The sequence below is a fragment of the Pezoporus flaviventris genome, unplaced genomic scaffold (genome assembly GCF_033815535.1).
Source record: "Pezoporus flaviventris isolate CSIRO_AGI_PZ_B2104156 unplaced genomic scaffold, CSIRO_AGI_Pfla_v1 ptg000036l, whole genome shotgun sequence".
Taxonomy (NCBI): Eukaryota; Metazoa; Chordata; class Aves; order Psittaciformes; family Psittacidae; genus Pezoporus; species Pezoporus flaviventris.
This window is the reverse complement of record NW_026892584.1, coordinates 12,144,778-12,167,228: the sequence shown is the minus strand read 5'-3', so window position 1 is coordinate 12,167,228 and position 22,451 is coordinate 12,144,778. Positions and strand designations below refer to the sequence as shown.

The 22,451-nt window shown below is 37.0% G+C and overlaps 1 protein-coding gene across 1 annotated transcript in view; it reads left to right on the top strand.

The window, feature by feature from the left end:
- Positions 1–262: 262 nt before the first annotated feature.
- Positions 263–22,451, top strand: part of MUC5AC (mucin 5AC, oligomeric mucus/gel-forming) — a 52,223-nt gene continuing 30,034 nt past the window's right edge. The window contains exons 1-27 of the mRNA XM_061464244.1: positions 263–377; positions 2,153–2,224; positions 3,840–3,911; positions 4,896–5,157; positions 6,175–6,289; positions 6,871–6,961; positions 7,355–7,467; positions 7,962–8,178; positions 8,544–8,669; positions 9,717–9,834; positions 10,880–11,018; positions 12,658–12,768; positions 13,189–13,258; positions 13,986–14,123; positions 14,208–14,372; positions 15,131–15,225; positions 16,175–16,301; positions 16,862–17,117; positions 17,737–17,786; positions 18,416–18,516; positions 18,644–18,795; positions 19,326–19,464; positions 19,566–19,679; positions 20,002–20,181; positions 20,794–21,033; positions 21,559–21,715; positions 22,306–22,434. Coding sequence (XP_061320228.1) covers positions 305–377; positions 2,153–2,224; positions 3,840–3,911; positions 4,896–5,157; positions 6,175–6,289; positions 6,871–6,961; positions 7,355–7,467; positions 7,962–8,178; positions 8,544–8,669; positions 9,717–9,834; positions 10,880–11,018; positions 12,658–12,768; positions 13,189–13,258; positions 13,986–14,123; positions 14,208–14,372; positions 15,131–15,225; positions 16,175–16,301; positions 16,862–17,117; positions 17,737–17,786; positions 18,416–18,516; positions 18,644–18,795; positions 19,326–19,464; positions 19,566–19,679; positions 20,002–20,181; positions 20,794–21,033; positions 21,559–21,715; positions 22,306–22,434 — 3,622 coding nt within the window. The 5' untranslated portion in view covers positions 263–304. The remainder of the gene's footprint in view (positions 378–2,152; positions 2,225–3,839; positions 3,912–4,895; positions 5,158–6,174; positions 6,290–6,870; positions 6,962–7,354; positions 7,468–7,961; positions 8,179–8,543; positions 8,670–9,716; positions 9,835–10,879; positions 11,019–12,657; positions 12,769–13,188; positions 13,259–13,985; positions 14,124–14,207; positions 14,373–15,130; positions 15,226–16,174; positions 16,302–16,861; positions 17,118–17,736; positions 17,787–18,415; positions 18,517–18,643; positions 18,796–19,325; positions 19,465–19,565; positions 19,680–20,001; positions 20,182–20,793; positions 21,034–21,558; positions 21,716–22,305; positions 22,435–22,451) is intronic.

Sequence of the window (22,451 nt, the reverse complement as noted above, 5' to 3'; positions counted from 1 at the left end):
AAGAGTTTCGGAAGACTAAGTCTGAGCAAAAATTCTTCCTTCTCACATCTTGACACTTCATCAAAAAGACCTGCAAAAGAAGACTCCTCCTAGAGTGCAAATATTGAGGGAATGTCAGAGCATCCTCTATTTACCCCTGCACCTGCAAAGGAAAACTAAAATGTCTGAAGCCCCACCTTTTAAGAACCTTGTGAAACAATCTGGGAACTGAGCCAAAACCTACTCTCGCTATATAAGGCTCGGGAACAGACAGGTAATTCCTCAGAGGCAGGTTGTTTGGTAGTTTCTACCGGACTTCCAGAAGATGGGTACAGGTGGTGGGACACGAATACCGCTATGGATATCAATAGTAGCACTTGCCTTCATACAGATAAAAGGTAGGAAGATTCACTTGCTTGGCATTTTTACTGTTTTAAAGAATTTATAACCTGCTTTGGAGTTTGAAACATTTTTTTCTGGGCTTTGTGAAGCTAATGAACCTGTTAGCTTTATGCAAGGTTTTCTTTTCTATAACAAATACTTTCTATCCTAAAGAGGAAAATAACTGTCTTGAAAGCTTATATTGTAGTCAATGTTCTCATCCTATTTTCTCCAGTTCAAATCATTAATAGCTCCACTCAGTTCAGTGTAACTCACTCAGAACTTAAACGCCCACCAAAATTCATCAAGATTTGCATTTAGCTTTTGATGTTCACTTCAAGGTGGTACAGCATTTCTAAATGCACAAACCAAAAGGTGCAAAAACAGTTCTAGGAGGCAAGAAATCCATGGAGTCTGTCTGCATGCATTATTATAAATTTTGTTTGTTTATTAGCTGATGATACAGTATCAAAAAAAAAAGAGTGATTTTGCTTGAAAAGCACTGGACAACAGATTTTAAAAGTTCATTTATTTGTACACATGAGGTTGCATAAAAGCTTAGAGCACAGGGTTGGTTTTTGATTGGGTGAAAACAAATGGAGTTGCCTTAAATATTCTAAGAGGGCATTAATACTCACAGATGAGTGGAAATCTTTTTACATATATTTCACCTGTTAGTTTCCCTTAAAGTTTAAGGCAAGAGTGTTAGGTTTTAGTGCATTTTGATATCAGACACAGATCCTATTGTATTATTTTACGTTTTTCCTACTTTCAGGTAGTTCCACACTAACTTATGTCAAAAAGTGGTAGTGTGAAAGAATAGCCCATCAAAAGACTAGCTGTAGCATTACAACACCATGCAATGGAAACGGGTATCTGAAAAGAATGTGGCGTGAGGCAGTGTTGGTACCATACAGTGTGTGGAGAGAGAAGCAAAAAGTTCTCTGAGGCTAGGCAGTGGACAAGAGAAACCCAGCACTGAATAGTTCATAGCTTAAGAACGGGCACAATGTGTCCTTCTAACACCAGCTGCAGAGCCACAGGTGGTGCAAAAAGGAAGGGACTTAAGGAGCTCTCTGCAGGTCTGATTTCAGCATTAGCTCCTCTAGCGGTGCTCCCCACGGACTGCCCTTGTAGGATGCAGCAGAGGGTGAACCTGCCTTGTTGGTTTTCTCCAGCCAGCACTGCCTCCCCTGCATCACCCTCTGATGAACTAAGCAGTGCATTAAAAGCCCCTCTGTCCCCTGCAGATTTTGTATGTATTCCTATTCTGATAGGAATACACATATTTTTCATTCCATCCCAGTGAAATGAAAATCAAAAGTCACAAATGTATCTACTGGAAAGATTTACTTTTTTTTTCTGTGTGGTTTTTACATTAATTTTCCTACTGCTGCTTGTTACAAAAAGTGCCTGAAAGTGTAAAATACAGAGTAACTGGCTTTCAGCAAGAGAGGACAGAGATTAGTCCTGTAACTCTAAAATGAATGCTTTCTGTACAAAAGAGACCTATTTTTAAAGCCGTCTGGCTAGACTAAGGGGTTTACTGATTCTTAAAGCACACAGTGATCATAAAAAATGAGAAAATGAAGCCCTTTTTCTGAAAAGCTTAGGAGGCATCCAGGGGCATTGTGACAGGTCCTAATGCAAATCTGACTTCCTGTACATTAAGATAACTTTGACAATTTTTGAGATACTGACTGTTACATGTTTAAACAGATATAATTGAGAAATGATGAGGGAACTCAAGAAAATTGTACACTAACATTTTCCTCCTACACTCTTGATGTAGTTCAAGCCCAGGATGATGAGCAACAAACAAAATCAAACTATGCTTCTCCATTGATCCTGCAGCGACAAAAAAGTAAGTACTTTCATGCTGATCTACTTCTAAAATTTTGTCTCAGATGAAATTGAGAAATAGTAAGATTACTAGAATCTTCTTATTCCTAGCTAGAACATACTTTCCCTTTTTCCCCCTGCCCCAACCCCCTCCAATAAAAAAAGGAGGGGGGAGAGGAATTCTCTGCACAACATACCCAATCTCTGACTGCTCTAAACTGGAGAACTTCCTCTGAGATACGGCCCAGTGGATCTAGGCTACTGATATGATACAGCTATCTAATCTTTAACTTAATGAAAAGTACATACCTTATATCTAAAAGTGTATTTTCAGAAAAGGTGTGTGCATACATACATATCACCAACGTACTTAGATAGTAGGTAAAAAAGATACTTTTTTTTTTTTTATGCTCTGTCAACATGACTGCATTACTCATGAGAGAATAAGAAAACTGCAACTACCATAAGCATTAGAATAATTCAGCACTACAAAGTCATGCATGACACATAACTGTACAGAGCAAACACCATAACCATACACAGCAAAATAAGGGTGGAAGTATACAATGCTAACTGGTGTATTAACGGTGGCAGACTGAAACAATTAATGATTAAGACTGCTCTGCAATCTGTAATTTGTGAGGTCACTAGCTGGCAATTAAAATAGTGATAAAACCAAATTGGAAGTGTACCAAAAATTATTTAATAGTGAGTATATTTAATTATTGGAACAGATTGTCAAGGAAGGTAATACTTGCTCTGCCCCTTAAAATCCTTACATCAAGATTAAATGAGATTGTCTTTCTAAAGCATGTATTTGTCTTAGTGTTACTTTTTGTTCTACATACAGAAGCCAATAACTGATGTTGTACAATCTACAGTTTGGAAGTCATCAAATTCTATGATTTTGATATTTTCAAGGGAGAATCTGCATCAATTCCTCAGACTCTCATGTTAAGAAAATCACATTGCAGGTTCTCTAAGTATTTTATCCCTTTCATTGCTGGATCCAGAGAGATAACATTGGATTTGGACACAGAAAATTTAGGGTTGGATCCTACCAATAGAAGTCTTTGCATGAAAAACACATGATCAAAGTTTCCCAGAATTTAAACTGTTTTTAAAAAAAAAAAGCTGCTTAGAACTGGTTATGCAAACATACATGTCTCAGCACAAGAAAGATAAAAGCTTCATAAAATACCAGCTCCTATTTCTCATCCTCAGCTTCTAATATTCTTAAGTAACTTTCTGCTCCTATGTGTACTGAGAAGCAAAGGTTCAGACATAGACATTAGCTCCACTTTTTCTGCATTGCTGAACACTGTGCTTTAAGGATCACATTTCTGCTTTTCAGTTCAAAACTTCAGGGCCAGAACATCAGATGTGAGTCTTGGACAAATGATGGAAGAAAGTACTACAGCCAAAGAGCATTGTCTTTGGCATGTAGTTGTTAGTGAAATATACAGAAAGCCAGAACACAAAGCACTATGTAAATACCATCATTAAAGCTTTGTGGAAACTTACCCCTATAGTGTAGCTAGTACTAGGAAATGTTAGTCATTAAAGAGACTAGGTAATATCTATTAATTTTTTAGTATTTCTATTAAGATTAAACGTAACAATTTTTTCTCCCTTAGATTTTCCACCAGCTTCAAAATCCCAAGAAGTGACAATCATTCCACCATTTCAAAACACACTGAGATTAAAGGGTAAGTTAAACAATCTGTCATGGTTCAGATATTCACACAGGTGATCATGGAGTGAATGAAGAGATTAATAAATCATGTAATATCCTTCAGCATAATAGAACAGCATAATAGCAGAAGATCCTTCAGCATAATAGAATAAATAATGAACACGCAAATTAGTCATTTTATCAGGTAACAAGGATAATCTAAATGTGACCCTAGTACCCAGGCCTACATTTTGTTAATATGATGCAGCTGTTAAAAAATTACATATATCCAAATATAATACTTGGATAAATCACACACCATACTTCCATTAAAGAGAGGGAACTATTAAAGTGTTCAAAAGACTGGTGAGACACCTAATTTAAGGTATAGTGTACAATTCTGACTAGCCATGTTGAAGCAGAGTGAGTTCAAATCTGGAAGGATGCAGAGGGGGACTGTGAGGATAATCAGGAAGATGGGAGATCCTGCTTGTAAGGAAATAAGTACTGAAAAGAGTTAAGTGACTCCTATAATGAGTGGTGGGAGGAGCAGTGAGGTTAAGAGCAGAACAACCAGGCATACATGAGACAGGAATATGTTTTAGAAGATGCTGGCAAAAGTCTTCCAGCCATTTAAAGGGTGTGGCTATGAGTGGCCTTCCCTAGTAGGAGTACCATATAGTTTTAAAGTAACTTTAAACTGGTTTTATGGTGAAACTTTAGAACTTCATATATTTAGGAAAGGATTTATAGAATATTGCTGTCAGCAGAACCAGAGCACTGGGCACAGTGACCCAGGAGGTCTCTTCTGATCTTAGGCCCTATACTGAACTGAAAAAGTAACAGATTGATATACAATAAATAACAGATTGATATACAAAGAGTTCAACAAGAAGGAAAATAAAAGATAGGCTTTTGAACAGAGGCTAGTGGAAGAAATAGGAGGGGAAAAGCAACTAAAGGGAGGGTTTCTGCAGCAAATTACAGAAAATTCTTACTGTTTATTTTGAATCCACAGCTGGCAACCCTTCTCACAATGGCCGTGTGTGCAGCACATGGGGTAACTTCCACTTCAAGACCTTTGATGGGGACATCTTTTACTTCCCTGGGGTCTGCAATTACATCTTTGCATCCAACTGCAAATCTCCCTATGAGGACTTCAACATCCAGATTAGACGTACAACAGTGGAAAATGCTACCATGATCACTCATGTCCTCATGAAGCTGGAAGGAGCAGTGATTGAACTGACCCGCAGCTCTGTCCTTCTTGATGGCAAACCGTATGTTCATAACTTGAAACTGCCATTACTGTTCTTGCTCCCAGTGGGCTCTTTGAGCAAGCACCCCTTTCCCTCCTCTGATCTCACATTTTTCCGAAGCAGCTGAAGGGCTCAGGTCTTCCCTGAATTATCAACAAAAAAAAAGAGTGCCTGACTAAGCTAATTGCTACTTCTGAAGATTATCCCTGTGTCCAGTTTGTTCAGATGAGCTATATCCCTGACGCTGCCCCACTGTTACAATAATGTATGTTTACAATAGAGTCTATAAATTGTATTCAGTCAAAGTGTTAGGTTTTTACACTCTTTAGTTTCTACTTTACATTATTTCTACCAGAACAGGATCCTTGAGAGGAATTTTTGATGGCTTTCATCCTTGCACTGAACAATAGGCAGTTAAATAGTAACTGCAGCTTGTACCTGCGCTCATTTAAAATGAGCCTCTCTGGAAATTTGCTATGTAACAACGGTAGCACTGACTTTGGCGCAAGGTGTGAAACTTGCCCAAGAGGCTGGGTCAATACTTGGGCAAATATCCCACAGTGAGTTGTGTATGATAGCAGCTATGTACAGTGAGCTAGTCTAAAGGTTATCTTGGTACACCTTTGAATGGCACTCATGTCACAGAAAGCCTAAAGAGTCTATCCCTTTATTATCACCGACTTTAAGGAGTAAATAGCAATACCATGAATCACACTGACTGCAAAACAGAACCTCCCTGCAGTTTTCTGAACAATACAACTAAAGACATATGCCAACATTTTACCTAGCCAAACACCATTAACAGAGATAACCAAAGGAGCAAGAAAAGCAAGACCGATTAATTTGCACAATGAGAAGAAATTGTATAGAAAACAGACAAAACACTACTCACTTGGGTTGTCTGTATTTAGTTACTGTTCTAATTTCCTCACTTATGCATGTCAAAGCTTCTCAAAGAGAATGACAAAGGATATCAGTGTGGATATTCAATGGATATTCTGGCCCTACCTCAGCTGAATTACAGTGATCTTTCCCCAGGGTTCAGATGCCCTACAGCCATATGGGAGTCTTGATAGAGAGAAGTAATAGCTATTTGAAAGTTTCTGCCAAGATAGGACTGACCTTCCTTTGGAATGAAGAGGATGCCCTTCTGGTAAGAGAACATCCAAAATTTGGCAGAAGGCCTGTATTTTGAAAATAGGCTATTTACATCTTTGCAGTCTTAATCAGCCAGGCAGGCAGTTACTTTGGGATTTGTGTCTACTTTTAGTGTATTGCTCTTTCTTCCAGTCTTCTCCCAGTTACCCCCTTTTTTTTTTTTGTCCCACCAAGCTCAACTCACGTCATGCCTAGTGACATGGCTTAGTGGTAGACTTGGCAGTCCCGGGGTAATGGTTGGACTTGATTGTAAATGTCTTTTCCAACCGAGCTGATTCTGTGAATAGACCTCCAATGGTAACATTTCCACATCACAGTGAAGTACTCCCGATCGCAGACCTGGCAACTTTCTGATGTTCACAGCCCCAGGGCTAGGATAAGACCAAGCTTTTCTTGGCTGCCACTGACCTCTCCAGTGGTGCCTACCTTGTTACAACACAACAATCACACAACACAAGTCTGCACAGAATACATATGCCAACTTTTGAGTACATAAGCAATATTGATGTAGGCTGTGTTCCTAAAAATCAAGACTGACATTGCTATGAACTTAAGCTTTTTCCTCATTTCTTTCAGGTGGAACTAGATAAGAAATATGCCAATCAAACTTGTGGACTCTGTGGGGACTTCAATGGAATTCCAGTCAGCAATGAATTTATTTTAGAGGGTAAGTAATAAAAAGCATTATTAAGTATTGGTGTTCTGGTTTTCTTTCTTTCAACAGTATACTGTAACATAGTTGTGGATCATACTGATGGCAAAATTAGTGATACTTCTTTGTGTACTTCAATGATGTCAGGACTTTGAGATGTATTAGATCGCTTCCATCACTTAAATCTTGTAACACCTGCCGCATGCAACTTTCTATGTGTTTTCAGTAGTTAAGATCCAGTTCCTTGTATAACTTATTCACCCCCTTTTGCCTTTTCATGTTACAGTGATATTACTTGGTAATCATCACTCATGTCACAGCTGGTAGTGTCACAAATGAATATATCTACATGCAAAAGCTAGTAAAAAAAAGGAAATATTATTGTAATATTTGGACTGCTTTTTACAGAGACAAGGCTGACTCCCATAGAGTTTGGGAATAGACAGAAGATTGATGGACCCATAGAACAGTGTGCTGATCCTGTTCCTTCTGCTGTTCTAATGAACTGCTCAGCTGAATTTGTAAGAACCCCTCTCTCAAAAATCATTTTCTCAGTATAAAATACATTCTCTCTGTCTTTGGAGAAAATTTGTAGGAAATGGAAAAAATATAACATGAAAATGACTCAACAGCGGGTCCAGAGGGAAATTTTTTCTAAATTTAATTTTTTATTCTTTGCTAAAATGAATTCTAAAAAGTTTCATTACCCTTTAGAGAAGACTGGATGTTTTCATGAAAGAGAAATTCATTGAGGATCTCTTAATATAAAGAAACTGTATAATGCTTGGGAAACCATCTGAGCTGAAAGTAATTCAAGATACGGGAAGATACAGGAGTTAATCAAAGGAGTTCTACATGTACTTGCCCTATTATTAGACTTTTCCCTAAACATCTGCCTATAGCTATTGTTGGACAGGTTTTGGACCAGATGAACATTTGGTTTTTTTCTGCTACATGCCTTAACAATTAGTTTTTTATTTTCTAAACACTTGTTTTACTTTATTTACCCTCCTAGGCTTCTATCTGTGAGACAGTATTAACCAGTACAGCATTTACAAGCTGTAATGCACTTGTGAACATTCAGGACTACATTGAAACTTGCATACAAGACTTATGCCACTGTGATAGCTCTATGGCTGACTTCTGCATGTGCAACACCTTTGCTGAATACTCCCGGCAATGTGCTCATGCAGGTGGACAGCCTCTGAACTGGAGAACCTCAGAACTATGTCGTAAGTATCTTGGAAAGGGACTTTAACCTGTGCTTACTACCCATACCTAGTAACCTTCAAAGATGTGTTGGTTTTGTTTGTTTGGATTGGCTTTGTGGTTTTTTTTTTCACAAAGAAGCCATTTAAAAATGCATGCGATTTTCATTAAATCAGCTTTAATCTGAAGACTTCAGGAATAGGGAAGTTTAGAGGATTTTGCATTATTAATGGTTTTCAAGATATATCAGAAAGTCTGAAATGTTGCGGCCTCCACTTGGATCAGGATTCCCCTTTATATCTTGACAGAAAACAACCCAAATTACAAATACTGTTTTCTCAACATTTCAAAGGAACAGTTGGCATTATAATACTCTCTCTACTTTCAGCCAAATCATGTCCTTTCAACATGCAATACCAGGAGTGTGGGTCCCCCTGCTCTGATACATGTAGCAACCCGGAACGATCTGCACTTTGTGAAGATCACTGTACAGATGGCTGCATCTGTCCTCCAGGCAAGCTTATTTCCTGCCCTTTTCTCATAACCAGAACCACCGTAACACCTGTACACATTTAACAACTTTCCTACTCTGTCATTCTCATCGCATCACCATTGTTACTATCATCAAACTAATGACTACATTTCTTCTTGATACACAAGTGCCATTTCTATTCAGATTACTCAAACTACCCTTTTAAATGATAAACATGCCTGAGACATGTACATAATGACTGAACTGAGAATAAGATACTTCATCTCTAACAATAAGTATGTCTTCTATTCTCAGAACCCCATTCAGTTCAGAGAAAGTACATAATATGTAACCACATTTTACCTACAGTGATAACTCCTGGTATTAAAAAAGCTGTGTCTGGTTTCCCAAATTACCATACACTTTCTGTCCAGCGCTGCATGTCTAAACAAGGAGCTGAGAGAGCACTAGGCAGTGCGTAAAATCTGGCATCTCAAATTGTTACGCAAGAGAACTGAGTAGAAGTACAAGACAAACAACACAAATGTGTTCTCTTTGTGACATTTACTTCTGGGACTGAGAATTGTTGCTGTCGTGATTGACTCCATGGTAGGATCTTCACCTCTTGCAGCTCTTCTGCCCATCTTTCATAATGTCTTGCAGAATCCACCATCACCTTTTTTGTATAATTTCATTGACTTCTCTTAGATAATCCTCTGCCTTTGTGTATAGAACTATTTACTGTAGAAATAGTATATGTACTGTTACATATGTCCCTGGGCAATCTTACAAATGGTTTATATATTCCACCTCATTATCTAGCAATTTTAATCCTAATTCCATTCTAATGAAGCCCATAACAGAAAAGTATTTCCCTACAGATCTCTTTTGATCACTCTAAGATTGAAGATAAGCTTCAATGGAATATAGCCCTTCAATCCCTGCATAGTTTGCATCCTATTATTTTAAAGTATTTTCTATTAATTTTTCTGTGCAATACAGAAGACATTTAATGTATGCTTTCAGGCATACAGACAGATACAGGCTCTGAAATGCACAGAATGCGTAATAGACCATTTCTTTCCCTAGGAATGGTATTTGATGATATTAATGGTGCTGGCTGCATTCCCCGTAAAGAATGTCATTGTACCTATGAAGGTGAATCTTATGCTCCTGGTGCCTCCTTCTCATCTAAATGCAGATCATGGTAACAATACTCCCTTTCTCATACTTCTTTTTTATAGATGCATTACCTGAACTTTTTGAAGACAGGGAAAAATTACTGATTTCCCTTTAAAAATAAATAAGGAATGACTTACCAGCTGAAGAAGTTCTTTACTGTGAGGGTGGTGAGGCACTGGAACAGTTTGCCCAAAGAAGTGGTAAATGCTCCATCCCTGGCAGTGTTCAAGGCCAGGCTGGACGGAGCCTTGAGCAACATGGTCTACTGTGAGGCATCCCTGCTTATGGCAGGGGGCTTGGAATTAGATGATCTTAAGGTCCTTTCCAACCCTAGCTGTTCTAAGATTTTATGACTACACATTTTTAGAGGATATTTACATCTCTCTTTTCTCCAACACTTGGAAGCAAATATTTGAGTTTAGATACAAGCACTCCAATTTCAAGACCAATCAATTAAAAGAAACAATCAAATTCAAATATTGGAGGTGTTTTAAAATGTGCATTATTGTGTTACATCCTTTGTAGCACTAAAGTGTAATGCTAGGGTGCTCATAGAAATACTATGGAAGCTGTGACATTTAGTGATATATTGCATTAGGCAGAATGGGAGATCATATTTGAGAGGCATGTTTGACAGATACTGTTTTTTTCAATATCACTATAATTACTGAAGTATTATTGCTCAAGTGTAGGTACATTTATTTATCTATCTACAAATACAAGCACCACAAACATGAATGTTATGTTTCAAGAAATACTTAACATGTCTAAAGCTTGAGCCATGCTAATGGAGATGACAGGCAATCTTTCATACACAGCAGAATGGATGCCAGGTTCACCAGGACTGAATTCTGCACAAAGACTAGAAATGAGAAGCAATATAAAAAAAAATCATCACTAATATAATTGTGCCTGCCCCATACTTATTCTGAGATTTCAAAGTAATGCTGTTTATTTCACAATATGATCAACTCTTCAAGACGAAAATTAAAGCATCAGTTGTCGTTATTATCTCTTATTTCACTTACACTTGCATTACACAAGGTTACCGAATGCCTTCTTCATTTCAGTACCTGTGCTGGAGGTGAATGGTCTTGTGTCACCCAATCATGCCATGGAACTTGCAGTATTGAAGGAGGCTCCCATATCTCAACATTTGATGAAAAATATTATTCCTTCTTCGGAGACTGTAGTTATGTCCTAACCAAGGTAAAAATTAGTCACAATCCTTGCTACAGAAATATGTTAAAGGAAAATGTTTTTATTATCTATAATGTTTTTTTTTTAATTAAAACTGGCAATCACATCACTAAATAAACATATAGTAGTAGTTCTGTATTCTTTAATCACCATTTAAGAACTGCAGAGTTTTTAGGTTCCATGAAACAATCTCCATGCTTTCCACTGATTTTTTAATTAAATATTTCCTGTCTGGTGTATAACTGCTTCTGAGTAATGCATTTATTATGTCCATTGCTACTGTCCTTTTTGTCACGGTCAATATAGTTCAAAGGCTTATTTTATTAAAGGTATTTGTAATGGAATTATTATACAGAATTCATGTAAGAAGAGCTATTTTATTAAGATGATCAACCTTCCAAACAGTCTTTACAAGCAAACATAGAAGACCCTAGCATTTAAAAGCAAAAATGCTAGGAAGTCATACATGTATTCTAAAACCTCAATTAGGAATTGATAACTTACAAAAATACCAAAGATTTATTGGAGGTTTTAGTTTAGTAGGAACTGAATTCTGAATAGATATATCTAAAATAATGACTACAGGTTTGCATATTTCAGAACCCTAGGTATATTTGCCATTTATTTTTATTGGATGAGTGATGTAAACAATTTTCGTAAAGACTTCATATTAAATAAAATCTGTTCTCAGAAAGATCAAACTGAATGCTATCAAGAAAAAGAATTAAAAAAAAATATCTAGAATGAGGTAATTTAGAAATAGATTAGACAAAAGCAGTGAAACTTTATGATGAGATTCAAAAGCACTGGGCTCGATCCACAATGGAAGCATGGAACAGGCTTACACATTAAAGTCCCCTTTTGGCACCAACATGTAAAATTAGATTCTCAGAGGCTGTAGAGATACAGAAAAATCCTAAATTTGGACACAAAAGGTCAAGAAGCCCATTATTTTAACACTAGATTTCCAGATGGCTGTAATTCTGCATCTCAGCTTTTCTCAATTTAATCTTCATTACACCACAAAAGGGATAAGACATGTTCAGAATCACAGCCTTCTGCATGTTTCCCTGTTATGTCTTGGCCATTAGGCACATTTTGAATATAGCTTGCAGGTCACAGTCCTATGAAAATCAGACCTGTGAGAAAAAATTTGAATTTCTGCCCTTATTCGGTAGCTTAGTGAATAGTGATTTTAGTGTAATTTTTTCCTATGAGAAGATATTTAAATTCATATTTCCTAACTGTTAAAATAATGTCCAAATTACCAGGTTCTTTGATAATTTATTTGGTGCAGATGGGACTGGAAACAAGTTCTTTCCTCCCCCAGGTAAACACCATAACCAATGGGCAAGAAAGGCAGCTTCCTTCTTCTCTAGCATATTGAACTAGTATTACCTAAACATTAACAAGTTTTAATGTTCAGCTTAATATGTCCAACTTGCCTTTGAATGTCAGAAGTAATGGATAGTGATGTGGTGACTGTATACATATATGTAAGAACACATGAGTAGGAAGAAATGGAATATAAATAACAAAGTGAAGACTCACTTTACTAAGAATACTATTTAAGAGCGAACCTCCTTAACATAACAGTATTTTAATTTAAGAAATCATTTTAACAATGTATTTTGTTATCTTCTTCTAGCTCTGTAATGGCAATGAATTCACTGTTCTGGGAGATATCTACAAGTGTGGCCTGACTGACACTGAGACATGCCTAAAGGGTGTAACTGTTAGCCTAAGTGGAGGACAAACTGTAAGTAGCAAATGTAGACACCTAACATTCTGCTGAGATGTTTTCAAAGCTTAATAGACAAGTAGTTTGCAAATTATACATAAGAGCACAGATAGGAAATCTGCACAGGTTTTTTATTTTTATCTCATTTGTACATTATTCAAAGAAAATTTAAGAACAAAGTAGATGCACTGGAACCCAAGATTCTAGTAGTTTTCTATCATTTAGTTATCTTTGGGCTTTTGATTAATTATTTGGACAGTCAATGGACCACAGTAATAGACATCAGAGAAATAGTATAGGAATCAGAACACCATCACAGTCTCCCCCACTGGTTTGTTGTTTTGGTTTTTGTTTTCCTTTATCCTGAACAACACTAGATAGAAAATATTTTATCTTTCCTAAATATATTTGATAACCATTGCCTTTTCTTGTGGACAGAACATTGTGATCCAGCCTTCTGGCAGTGTATTTGTAAACATGATCTACACACAGCTGCCATTCTCTGCAGGTAAGTTCCTATGGAAGACTTCTGTAGTGTTTCTTGGTTTTGATTTTAAAATATTATTACATCAGTTAAACTAAAGCAAATTTTCACCTTCGGTTACACTGCAGCAAACTCAAGGTACTCCAATAGTGCACAGTCTCTCATTTTTTACAGTAATAGGGTTTCCTTACTCAACTCTTTTAGCAAAATTTTAGCAAAATTTTCAACTAATTTTAGCAATATCTGATAAAATAGAGATTCAATTCAAGTAAATAGTATCACTGCACACTTCCAGATCCAAGTACTGCCATTGGAGAGGAAGGAAAATGTTGATATGCAAAATAACTCCAACAGCTGAAGTTGTTTAGTTCCCTGTGTTCCCTCTGTCCCCTTATTTGGTGCACATTCACCATTGGAGAGTTCCTTCCATGTCAGTTCTCCTCAGACACTACTTCACCTGAACAGAAACCAAACCATGGTTGGAATCTTCTAAATAGTTACAAAAGTGTGTGTTCTTCCCCTTATTTTAAAACACCTAGCAGAAAGTGGAGGGTTTTAATACGTTTGTTGTTCAGGGTAAAGACAGCCTGGTTTTGTGCTGGACTTGAAATTCTGTATAGATAATTTTCCCCCCATTTCTTCAGATATTAGGATCCTATCAAACACAGCTATAGAATCTCTACATAATGAATAGTTATTTCAACTGTTCATCACGTATGAAATGACAACTCTTATGTTCTTATGACCCTAGCAAATGTCACCATCTTTAGACCATCATCTTTCTTCATCATTCTGCAAACAACCTTTGGTCTTCAGCTACAGGTTCAGCTCGTGCCTCTCATGCAACTTTTTATAGACTTAGACCCATCACATAAAGGGCAGACCTGTGGTAAGTGATCTTATCGCAACAATTGCCTTCATCAGTATGCTTAATTCTGTAGGAGACTTTCACAACCCATCTGCTTCCTTTTAGGTCTCTGTGGTAACTTCAATGACATGCAGACAGATGATTTCAAAATCACCAGTGGTGTAATAGAAGGTACTTCAGCTGTCTTTGGCAATACTTGGAAAACACGGGCCAATTGTCCTGATGTCGAAAATACCTTTGAGGACCCATGTGCTGTCAGCATACAAAATGGTAAGCTCACTATAAAGAAACCTTCTCTATTCTCTTCTAAGATGGAAAGAAGGAGCAAGCTGATCAACCACCAAGCACTTAGCCAAAATAACAGTGGACCATTAACATGTACACTATTTTCCTCAACTGACACTAGAAGTTTTCGATTAATAAATAATTAATAACTAGGATAATATTTTGGATCTTCAAAAATATTCCTTTGGATAAAGAAAGCAGGTGTTTTTGATAACTTAAGAGAAACCAGAACCATACAGCATATCAGTGATCCATTCCTGGAAAGGACTGATTGTCATATAGGAAATAAAGCTGCATGTATCCCTAGTGAAGTTTGGGCTCAGCATGATTCTTCCACTGTTAAACTGAGAATCAGACTTACAGTTCAGAGCTTTGTACCTCTCAGACTCTGTTTCAGCTAACGAAATACATAATTTTTGAGAATTCACAAGCCACTCTCCTGTTTACTGAGATGAATTAGCATATTTTTAATTCACAATGTGCACCTCTTTTGCAAAATTCAGCTATCCATGTCTTAGTTTATTCCATGACATCTACCATGAACTAAGAGCATTCAGTCTACAAAGAGTTCATATTTCTGTATAGAGGGAGTGAAAGTCTGTTTGTGTCTCAGCAAATGCAGAGCTGAATTCTATTGTAAAGTTAAGCTTCTGCAATTTGCCTGCAGGAAGTATAGTTACCCTGAGACAAGAGTTTGGACAATGAAGTGCAGCAGAAATTCTTACCATGTTTTCAATTCACAGACCAGTATGCTCAGCACTGGTGTGGACTGCTCTCCGATACCATGGGACCTTTTGCTGAATGTCACTCAACAGTGAATCCAGAAGTTTACCAGAAGGTACTTGGCCTTTAACTTTTCCCCATTTAAAAGAAAAAGACTCAGATTCCTGATATTAACCCCTGAAAGAACGACTTGCCAATTCGGAGGAGATTCATTCATGATAATTCTTTTCAAGCCAAGGGTTTGTTTTTATGTAAACATCATAATAATTCCTCCTTTGTAAAGGTATCTTTCCTTCCATTCCCAGGAGGATAAACTTAACAAGGGTATTCATGCTGCCCTTAGGTACTAATTTAAATCCCTGATCTATGACCTTGAACTCCGTGGACTTCTTACCAGGTCAAAGGTTAAAAGCTGTCCGTCCTGAGATATAAGGAAAGCTTCATTCAGAGTCTTAACTAGGATATTGCTTAGTTGCTCCAAACTGCTCTAAGAAAGTTTTGCATATATCCAAGACAAGGCAAGAAATACATGCAAGAAGCAGCAAAAAGATTTAGATAAGATGTGAACAAAAATGTACAAGGAATTCAAGGTGATGAAGCTCTGGAACGGTCTGGGAACTTTACAAAGTCTCCCTGTTATTAGTAATCTGCAAGGTTATATGTAAGAAACATCTTCTGGAATGACAATATTTTAGTGACATTGCCTGGTACAGCAACACATTATATGACTTATTGTTTTCTTCATTCCTCTGAGGCAGAGAGCCCAAGCACCCAAGCCTAAGTCCCAACATTGGGAAATCTATCAACTGGAAAATTAAAAAAAAAAAAAAAGAAGAAAAAGAAAAAACTGTTTAAATTTGTGGACCTCTAGTTACTTTCTCCTTGCAAAGAATCTTTTTTTAAAGTTCTCAGTGAAATCTCCAAATGAAAAATAGGCATATGTTTACTTATGTATATGACTTACACTCACTTTTAACTCTAACAAACATGGCAGTATAATAAGTATAGAGGACCACGGTTTTGATATGACAATCTGATGATCCTATGTCATCCTCTGTCCCTAGAACTGCATGTTTGACACATGTAACTGTGAGAAGAGTGAGGACTGCATGTGTGCTGCCCTTTCCAGCTATGTGAGGGCCTGTGCTGCTAAAGGAGTTCTCCTCACCGGATGGAGGAGCAAAGCCTGCAGTAAGTTCTGCTTTCCTTTCCTCTTGAAAATGGTCATCCAGAAAGTCCCACAGAGCAGCTCTCAGGAATTCCCACAATAAATTATGTTAAACTGTGTTTTCAGTATAGCATTTACTTTCAAGAATGTAAGGAAGAAGGGAATACGATAAAAGACAAGCAGTAAGCAACATAAAAAAGAGGCTTTGTTGCATTACTTGCTTAGAACCAGCAAAAGCAACATGGACCTCGATAGCCTTGCAATAGGCATAGGTAGGGTGTTTTTAATTTACTTTGACAAAAATATAAAAATAGCAATGAAATAAAAATGCAGTATGCATTAATATAATTGAGATTTTTCTTTTCTTGACCTGGACAAAATATTTGTATTCGTGACACATTTATAGGGGGAAATTCTGCTTTAGCCGAAAAAACAAAAAAAATTTACACTTCTGAGGGTATCAGTAAAGCACATGTAGATACATTGCCGTGTTTATCATATATACTTTACCTAAAATATTGCATTTATACCTACACTGATTCTGAAATGAACAACAAATGTAACTCACTTTTTTACTCTCAAGCAAAATACACCACCTTGTGTCCGAAATCCTTGGAGTACACTTACAATGTTGATTCCTGTCAACCCACCTGCCGGTCTCTGAGTGAGCCTGATGTCACATGCAACATCAAGTTTATCCCAGTTGATGGCTGCACCTGCATAAATGGAACCTACATGGATGAAAGTGGCAAATGTGTGCCTACTTCTAGCTGTCCTTGTTACTACAAAGGAATGCCTCTGTCTACTGGAGAAGTTATTCACGACAATGGTGTTGTCTGGTAAGAGATTTTAAACAAAAGAATGAGATTGGATATAGGCAGTCATGAAACTATACATTACGCTATCTATTCAAATCAAATGCATTTCTGTCTCTAGAAGTTTCAATTAAAAAAATAAAATCACAGATCCTTAAAAACTGCTAGGGCTATTCATGTTTGGAAGACTGTACCTAAGACTGCTACAGGAAATCAACAAAACATGCTGCGGTGGGTTATTCCTGTCTAACAGCCAAACTCCTACCCAGTCAGTCAGTCACTCACTCACTCCCCACCACACATTTCTTATCCATGACTGTAAATGACTTGTTCCATGGTGAAAGATGCTTGAGAATCTCCCTACAGATTATTCCCATTATGAATGGAATCTGAACTATTCTGAAGAACAGCTCTTACCAAAGCAAATGGAAAGAGCAGGCCTGTCTTTCTATAGAATATACTTGTATTTTGGCCCTCTCTAATATAAAATATCTTTGAATAGTAGAAACTATTCTGATAAAGGACACATTTTCTCCGCTTTATCGCACAGTAATTTTTCATTTCAAATTCATTAGGAAACAAGTGAAAACTTAACAAGGAAAAGCAAAAATATATGCATTTTATTTTATTTTTTTTTTAATAGCACTTGCACCTATGGAAAGCTGAGCTGTATTGGTGAGAAACCTGAACCAGGTAACATATGACTTAAGACTTCTTTTAATTCTCCCTTTCCACCTTCACCCTTTCTAGTTCTCTCTTTTTTGTCATAATGATGCAAACTGTACAAGTCTGAAGTCAATCAAGAAAATGAACTGTTGACTTCTATAATGTAGAGGATATTCCCAAAATACCTTTTAGATGCATGAAAAAAGTTTAACCCCTTGGGTACCCAGTGGAAAAGAATACTCAATCACCTTATTGAACGTGAAACCCATCCATATTTTAAATAAGATAAAGTAAAATAAAATAATAAATAAAACAAAGCTTCCCCCCCAAATACAAAGTAAACCAACATCTTTGTTTTCTTGTGTTTTTGTTTTGTTTGGGGGTTTATTTTGGTTGGTACTTATTTACTTTTCTGAAAACAAGTGTTTCACAAACTAAGCATTGAATTCTATGAGTAGTTCAAGCATAAGCACAAAACCAGATAGGCGTGACTTCAAAACAATATTCAATTTCTCTTTTGGTCAAATGCGTTATTTTAAGATACATGTATCTCAAAGAAGTCCTTTTTATTTTTTTTCTTCAGTCCTCATTAAAGAACTATGAAGATATAAATACATGGTTGGTCTCACATTTCTCATGGTTTTTGTCTTATTCAGTCTGCATACCTCCCATGGTCTATATTGACTGTGGAAATGCCACTGCAGATGTGGTAGGAGCAGGATGCCAGAAGAGCTGTCAGACATTAGATATGGAATGTGTAAGTATGGACTCTTTGTACACGGTTAAAAGCATATTAAACTAGATTTCTTCTACAATTACCAGCTACAGCGAGACTCTTCTAACAGGATATGTTTCAAGTCATGTTTTCTATGTGGTCCTTACAGTACAAAACACACTGTGTCTCTGGCTGTGTATGTCCTCATAATCAAGTGTTAGATGGCAAAGGTGGCTGTATAGCTCCAGAGGACTGTCCATGTGTTCACAATGGGAATTCCTACACTCCAGGCGAATCAATCAGAGTTGGCTGTAACAACTGGTAAGAGCACACTGAAAAATAATTTTTTTAAGCATCTGAGAATAGTTTAAACTGTAGGTGAATTACAACATTTCACTCTAGCAGTATCAAAATCTGCTTGATATCAAGAAGGAATCCTGCATAAGATGATCCACTTGGTACCTAAAAAGCAAGCTCTGTTTTTCACAATGGCACACAGCACGTAAGTTCCAAGTGGTCAGAAGAACAGTATGGTTTGGATGTTGTCATATTCATTCAAGTCAAGAAAGCTCTATTCCTCACAGGCAATCTTTACATTTCAATACATGCAACAATATTTATAGTATTTTCTAACCCAAATTATTCATGACATCATGAAGTAACACAGCTTTTGGATAAATTCCAAAGGCTCTTGAGCTGTGCTTCATTTCTAAGAATGAGCAAACCTTGTTTTTTCATTATGGGCTCAACACATTTTAAAATGAGATTGATGTACTTGCAGGAATGTACATAAAAGCAATATTTTATCTATGTCTGATTTTTACATTTGGAGTGCCTTCTGTCTTATGTAGCACATGTAGAAACAGAAAATGGCACTGCTCTGAGGAACCTTGCCTGGAAACCTGTTCTGTTTATGGAGATGGGCATTACACCACCTTTGATGGCAAACGCTTTGATTTTGAAGGAGACTGTGAATATGTTCTGGTCCAGGTAACAGAGTCCTTCCCAGATTTTTGCACTATCAAAGTACCTTGTGTTTTATGTACGACCATATAGCATAGTTAACACTGAATATAATTCTCCTGTTTCAGAACTATTGTGGTCAACAAGGTATGAATCAGGGAACATTCAGAGTCATCACTGAGAACATTCCATGCGGTACTACTGGAACCACCTGCTCCAAGTCCATTAAAGTTTTCCTGGGGGTAAGCATTTTCTTTAATAAGTTACAACAGGCCCAATGAGCCAGAAGGATAGAACAAAATGTTCCAGACAGACTGCATCATAGAAGTGTCCTTCAAGACAGTGAAAATGTTACTACACTTCCTTGCTCACTGCTAACAATTCTGATTTCTGCTAGAGACAGTAAAGGAGGGAATTCTATAGGATTGCTTAATGTGAGGTTGTTGAATAGAAGAATTTCGATGATAATAGAGTTATTATTTCAAGAACAGTTACTGGCAATATATAAACATATATAACCTAATAGGTGACTTTTTCATTAGGCTCTATCTTTTTCTGTTTTAGAACTATGAGCTGATACTCAGTGGTGGACACTCTGATGTTATCCAGAGGACACCTGGAGGAAAAATGCCATTCCAAATCCGTTCCATGGGCATCTACCTGGTGGTTGACACTACTGTTGGTCTGATACTCATGTGGGACAGAAAAACCAGTATATTCATCAAACTTAGTCCCAGCTTTGAGGTACATTTTAAAATCCAAAACCTGGATAAAATTATTTCTGGAACATATTCATGTTATCTCTTGAAGAAAAAAAAAAATGGAAATTTTGGCTGTAACAGGAAGACTGAAAGAGCAGAAATTGCATATTACTGTCCCTGTAGTGTATTTCTGGAACATATTCATGTTACCTCTTGAAGAAAAAAAAAAAAATGGAAATTTTGGCTGTAACAGGAAGACTGAAAGAGCAGAAATTGCATATTACTGTCCCTGTCCTGTAGTGTTGACTTAGATTGTGTACTACACATCTTCCTTAAATTACATTATTCAGCAATGGCATAACAGCAACTACAAAAGTAGCTTTCTTCATGTAAAGCCTTCACTGCAGAGGCATATTCAGGATTAGATGAAACTAATTACCTCAGTGCTAAGAACAAAACCCATAAGTCTGCTTCCTGTTCTTATCCTTCCTAACAAGAAGTTAGAAACATCTCTTCATGAAAGATATTTCAATAAAATGTCCAACAGTGCTACTGAAAGGGCCTAGATAAACTTAAGTAAGATTCATCCTGAGGTCTTTTACTTGCAGATACTGTACCTTACTGATCTTTATAATTTTTGTTTACCCCCGTGCAGGGACATGTCTGTGGACTTTGTGGAAACTATGATGGCAATGGAAATAATGACTTCACAACTCGCAGTCAGTCTGTGGTAGGAAATGTGCTGGAATTTGCCAACAGCTGGAAAGTGTCTTCTAGTTGCCCAAATGCCAATCGTACCAAGGACCCATGCACTGCAAACCCATACAGGAAAGCCTGGGCACAGAAGCAGTGCAGTATCATTACCAGTGAAGTGTTTGCAAAGTGTCACTCACAGGTATGACTAAAACTTGAGCCTTAAATACTCTTGAGCAAGAGTTTACAGTAATTTTTATGTGGGATAGCTGAGAAATACATTAAAATACATTCTATCATGCTTGACAACTTGTCTTGAATTAGTACACTAAAGAAATTGATACTTTTTTTTTAATAGAAGGAACAATCACAGATAAATCTCAGAATATGTTTACTTTCAAATGGCATCATTTTCTAGTACCATAAATACCAGCCACCTGATATATATGACTGTGTGCTAGTTTGTAGTAATGTAACAGTATTATTTCTGCAAAGGTATCTTCAACATCAAATAGCTCTTTTCATTACGATGTATAGCATTACGAAGTAATAGCTTTATTCTATTTTCCCCTTAATTTTCCAAAACAGTCTCATGGTTTCTTCCTTTCCTATCTTTCTCACACATACAGAGTCATTAGTTTCAGATATTTTAGTCACGTTTTTTAGAGCAGTGAATGCCTTTCCAAAGAGGACAAGTGCATGAAAACTCAAATGTTTTCTCCAACAGGTTGAACCAAATGAATATTATGAAGCATGCGTAGATGATGCTTGTGCCTGTGATACTGGAGGAGACTGTGAATGTTTCTGTACAGCAGTAGCTGCCTATGCTCAAGCATGCAATGAGCTGGACATCTGCATTTCATGGAGAACCCCATCCATTTGTCGTGAGTTTCACCTCACTACTTTTTGAAGGGGTCTAGAGGGAAAGAAAACAGAGAAGTAAAAAGAAATACAAGTAGAATAAATAAAGAAAGAAGGATAAGATTTTATTTGTAAGAGGCGCTGCTATATTCTAAAAAAGCAGCAAAAAAACTCCACAAAGGACATTTGGTAAATCACTGGAAGCTAATCTATTTTCTTAAAATGAAACCATTGATAGTAACTTCACCAGTGGTGTCACTAGTGTCTGATTTACTTGTCAATCATGATACACAACTGGTGAACTACAATATTCTACTACACTTCCACCTGTCTACATGAGGCTTAGCATAAATCACTATTAGTGCATACTAGCTAATATCAATGATTCAAACTATTGATTTTTCAGGATTAATGTGTAACTCTGTTCTATGCTTTGTAACTACTGGTGTCAAAAGGTGGTTGAAGTGTAACAATTGTATTAAATTAGAAGTAAGGCAAGATACTGTTCACCACCTATGTGATTATGCTGATCACATGGGATTTTTACCCAGCAAAACAGACAGACTGTAGAACAAAAAGATCAAAGTTCTTCTGTTATTTCTCCTTCCTCTAGCTTTGTTCTGCGATTACTACAATCCACAAGGGGAATGTGAGTGGCACTACAAGCCATGTGGAGCCCCTTGTATGAAAACCTGCAATAACCCAAGTGGGAATTGCCTTCATGAGTTGAGAGGCCTTGAAGGTAACATAATTATGCAT